This window comes from Anneissia japonica, unplaced genomic scaffold (assembly GCF_011630105.1).
Source record: "Anneissia japonica isolate Jap-2015-1 unplaced genomic scaffold, ASM1163010v1 scaffold27103_len20068_cov107, whole genome shotgun sequence".
In the NCBI taxonomy this organism is placed as follows: domain Eukaryota; kingdom Metazoa; phylum Echinodermata; class Crinoidea; order Comatulida; family Comatulidae; genus Anneissia; species Anneissia japonica.
This window is the reverse complement of record NW_022714996.1, coordinates 11,653-16,388: the sequence shown is the minus strand read 5'-3', so window position 1 is coordinate 16,388 and position 4,736 is coordinate 11,653. Positions and strand designations below refer to the sequence as shown.

General features: G+C 35.9%; 1 protein-coding gene across 1 annotated transcript in view; it reads left to right on the top strand.

Moving 5' to 3' along the window:
- Positions 1 to 4,730, top strand: part of LOC117109141 (ras-related C3 botulinum toxin substrate 1-like) — a 7,137-nt gene extending 2,407 nt beyond the window's left edge. Inside the window, exons 3-6 of the mRNA XM_033251390.1 lie at positions 513 to 621; positions 1,088 to 1,205; positions 3,513 to 3,673; positions 3,893 to 4,730. Of these exons, the coding sequence (XP_033107281.1) occupies positions 513 to 621; positions 1,088 to 1,205; positions 3,513 to 3,673; positions 3,893 to 3,973 (469 nt within the window). The 3' untranslated portion in view covers positions 3,974 to 4,730. The remainder of the gene's footprint in view (positions 1 to 512; positions 622 to 1,087; positions 1,206 to 3,512; positions 3,674 to 3,892) is intronic.
- Positions 4,731 to 4,736: the final 6 nt, after the last annotated feature.

Genomic DNA, 4,736 nt, shown 5'->3' with positions numbered 1-4,736 from the left:
AGGTATCGCTAATTAGCCAAAAGTTCGTTAGCAGATATCTTGCTAATTAGGAGGCCTAGAGAAAAAATTTTTCATTTCTGATCATTTTTCATGGGTCCCAACAACATACAAAAATTTGAACAAATTCCGAGAGATTGAGGTTTTTTTTTGGTTGATTTGACATGGAATTACCCTATTGGAGAAACTGGCAGTATTAAAAAGAATTACACATCAATGGGCTCCTACTGTATACAGTAACAATGCTGTTATAGGATGACAAAAATTTAGTTGAAGTCCCATACATACAGTATAGAATGGTAATTAAATTACAGTAGAATAACATTCCTTACCTAAAGTATTAGTGAAGATCAGTACTGTATTAGCCAGGTTCAAAGCAGAAAACCTTTGTAAGAAAGAATAATCCTTCATGACTACGCAAGCATGCACTTCCCTGTACAGATGTTCCATATTTTGGTAATTGAGTAATTTTGCAGTTTTGTGTTTATTCAATTTTATTTTTATCTCTTCCTCAGATTTGACAACTATTCACTACCAATGAAGGTGGATGGAGTGTCTGTAAACCTTTGCCTTTTTAATATGTCAGGTATGGAGGGTAGGTTACGACCTCTTTCTTATCCACAAGTAAGTTCATCATTTTACTCAAAGGTTTGTATGGCAGACTCAGTGTTGCCCTCCAGGTTCTTAATTCATCACATTACTGTGAAGCGTAGTACTCCTGTCTTATGAAACTTGATATTATTATTACCTGTATTCCAATGGCGTGTTTGCATAAGGAGAAATAATACGAATCGATGTTTGCCCTACTTGATGTGTTATACTATAGTACTGAATCCTAGGTACATTGCCAAATGCTACCGAAAAAAATCTTGCAAGTGATTTGGGTGGGGATCAAACCTACGACCTCCAGAACATGCCTGGTGCCTTAACCACTCAACCACTTGATATTATTCCTAAACAGTTGTTTAGGAATGTTCATATTGTACAGTTGTATATTGAATATGTATGTAAATATTACTGAGTATAATATTATTTATTGTAATAATTATATAGTTATTTTAATTGATAATATAATTTGCTTTCATTTCAGACTGACATCTTCCTGGTCTGCTTCAGCGTAGTTGGACAATCATCATATGCTAATGTACAAACAATATGGCATCCAGAACTGGCCCACCATGCACCAGGAGTTCCATATGTGCTTGTTGGTAAGCCCTAATTTGTTGTTTTAATATAAAACATTAAAAAAATAGTCTACTTGTTAAAAATTGATATCATCATCTTCATCATTAGCATCATAATTATTTAATTTTTATTATTATAATTTTCCTTTTATTATTCAATAACTATGGTTGAATGTGTTATGGACCTTTCTGGAGTGTCAGAACAACTGACTGATCAGAACAGAGCCAGAAACACGTGTTCTAAAAACACACAAGTGTACATAATAATAATATGTACAGTAGGTTTTATATAGCGCTCTATATAACTAAGGCTTTTCCACATTATTACCCCAGTCATTGGAACGATGCCTATAGAGCGACGTTCCGCAAACTATGGTCCGCGGCCCGAATTTGAAACATTTTTACAGGTCTGTGAAGCCGTCTGGAAATTGAAAAAAAAGAAAACAAAATAACAAAGAGACCTTCCATCATGGAGAAAATAGTTTATAATAAAGCCGCTTCATAGTTACAGCGAATGCGTCGCTTGCACACGCTGCTAAAGTGTCAGGTGATGCGTGCTATTTGAGATAAGCGGTTTTTGTGTCTATGCCGCCTCAGGAGCTAGTGTTATCGTCTAGTATTAACCCTGTAAGATCGAGTAAGTCTGGTATGGAGGAATGATGGGATGAGTCATGAGCTAAAGCTAAAGATAAATATAAGACCTGTCCTAGAAAGATCACTACAGTAAACAACACCACACGTTTCTTGATAACCGAATGCCTATGTGGACATAATACTTTATTACTAAACATAATACCTGTATAGTAAGGTAGTTTTTCAAAGTTGCGGAGTAACAGATTGTGGGTAAAAGTTTTTAGAAGGAAAAGCTATGACGCGTGTGGCTGAATTGTGTTTGGTTGAATCATGGTAGAAAAAAAAATCAACAATTGTGATGGTGGGGGGGGGGGAACACAAATGTACGGTATTATTTATTTAATAAAATAATATTTAATTTGTATACAATGAAATTTTATCACTGAGAAAACAGATAATGATGTCAAAATATTGTATATACATGGAAGCTTCATGATCAAATGTTATTGCCAGGATTTGGTACTGTTGAACCTTGGCGCAGCTGGGCTGCTGGGCCACGGCTTGGTGTCTGGAATCGTAAATACTGTAGGCCGTGAAGTAAAAAGTTTGCGGAACGCTGCTATAGAGGATATGCCATAGGTTGCTCTATAAAATATTTCAGCGCATTTTGCACTTAACCTCCTTAGGTACCCACTTATACTCCTGGGTGGAGAGAAGCAATGCAGATAAAGTGCCTTGCTCAAGGACACAAGCAAAATGCACAGCGAGGGATTGAAACATACATACGCTGTCATTTTGTGGAACCTCAGCAGTAATATTTAATGGCCCTGTCACACCTTGACGATTTAGTCATCATATGCCAAACGTATCAAAATTTCTCTAAAACGCTGGCATACGCTGAACTATCGATGCTTTTTTAAATTTTGGGTGCATTCATTGCGTATTCATAATGTATTGGACGTATGAATAACATATTAGTAAATTATATTTAACTTACACGAACGAATGCTTAGCATGTTGCTAGCATTCACAACTTATGCCCAGCGACCTTATGCACAGCGTGCGGCAACGTATCACCGATTATCATGTGACATAGCCTCTAAAAAGGCTGCTGCTCGTCGATTCAAATGATAACCACACTAGACATCGCAGTATCAACATCACCGTATTGACATCACTTCATTTTAATATACCTATTCCCCTAAACGCTGCCAATACGCCATTATACGATAACTGTAAGCTAGAAACGTGTTCAGTAAGTTTTGTGGTCGTGTGCCTGGAACTTGTCAAATACGTCTACATACATCAATATATATTGGAGATAAGTTCATTATAAGTTAGATATAAGTTTGAAGCACGTTACTCATAGGTTAGAAATACGTTTTACCTTTTGAGTACTTTACAAGTAAAGTGTGTCAATGATTGCTTAACTTACCTACAACGTTTGTGGCATACGTCAAAAAGTTTTGTGCATGCGCTAAACTTTCCGATGTACTCGCTGTACTAAGACGTATACCAGCGTGCTTCAGCGTGCTCTTAACTTATACGAAACTTACCAATAACATATTCGATGTACGCCAGCGTATTCGCCATTTTTTTCATACGTCGGCATACGCTGGCTAAATCGTCAAGGTGTGACATTGCCATAGGAACAGGACTTAGTGGAAAATGTTCATTATCATCTTTACATACTTATTGTAATGCATTAATTTATGTCGATTCTTATTCTTGTCTTTAAACCAAATTTTCTTTTTTTAGGTACAAAAGTAGATCTCAGAGAAGATAAAGAGGTGATCAATGAATTGAATAGCAAAGGGAAGAAAGTGTACAGTAAGGAGGACGGAGAAACACTTGCTAATAAAATTGGTGCAGCTAAATATATGGAATGCTCAGCCCTAACAGAGAGGGGCTTGAAAATGGTAAGATACTGCTGCATTAGAGGATACCCTTTGCCTTACTTAGAGAGACCAGCATAATTGGCTGTACTCGCAAAAAGACGTGAGACACTGGGGTGGGTCCAGATATTTGCAGGAGGGGGTGCAGAAATAAGGGAACTCCTGTATAAATAACATAAGTTTAAATTACCTTGGAAACCGTCTTGTCACCCTTGTCATAATGCTTAATATTTATAATTTCAGGTTTTTGAAGAAGCTGTACGCATTGCATTATATCCACCTCCTATCAAAGATGGCAAGAGAAAAAGGTGTCGAATTATCTGATTTGTCTTTATGAAAAATTCTAAAAACGTAACCATGTTTTCCCCAGTTTCATATTCCTAGCGACAGTAAGATGTTTCCGATCATTAGTGTTTTTATTGTGCTTTAGATTAATACTAGGATCATATTTAATATGATAATCCTTCGATATGTAATTTTTTTGTTTTTTTTGCTGCCAATAATACATTGTCATTTGGTATTGGATTGTGTTGGCCCTTGAAAACATACCTAGGGAGATATTACTGTTTATAATCATGTAGTTTCTTGCTTAGAATTGTGCTTCTCCACAATTTGTGTTCGTACTACCAAAGAATATAGATAAGGGAAATATTTCCATTCTATGGATTTTTTCAAATTATCAGTTAAAGAATCTGATGTTAACAGAAGATCTATAATTGAATTAATTAACCTGTTACAGCAATTTATACCAACAACTGCATACACACAAATTGTACTAGAATACTAGAGTGGTAACTAGGCAAAGTGGCGAAATTTGTTTAGGCCCCATAAAAAAAATGATTAGTTTATCATCCCCGCGCGCATCTCTTTTGACGAAATCGCGATTTTTTTTTTTTTTTTTTTTTACTAGATTTTTTTCATTGAAAAAAACGATCGTTTGTTCGTCAAAAACAAATTTTAAGGCTGGTGAATGATGATTTTCGATCTTTAGAGTAGTCGCCAAGTAACAATATCTATTTATAGGCGATCTTTTTCATACTGCGCATGTCCACAAAGAAAGAGAGATATGACGTTCGTTGACGACGAA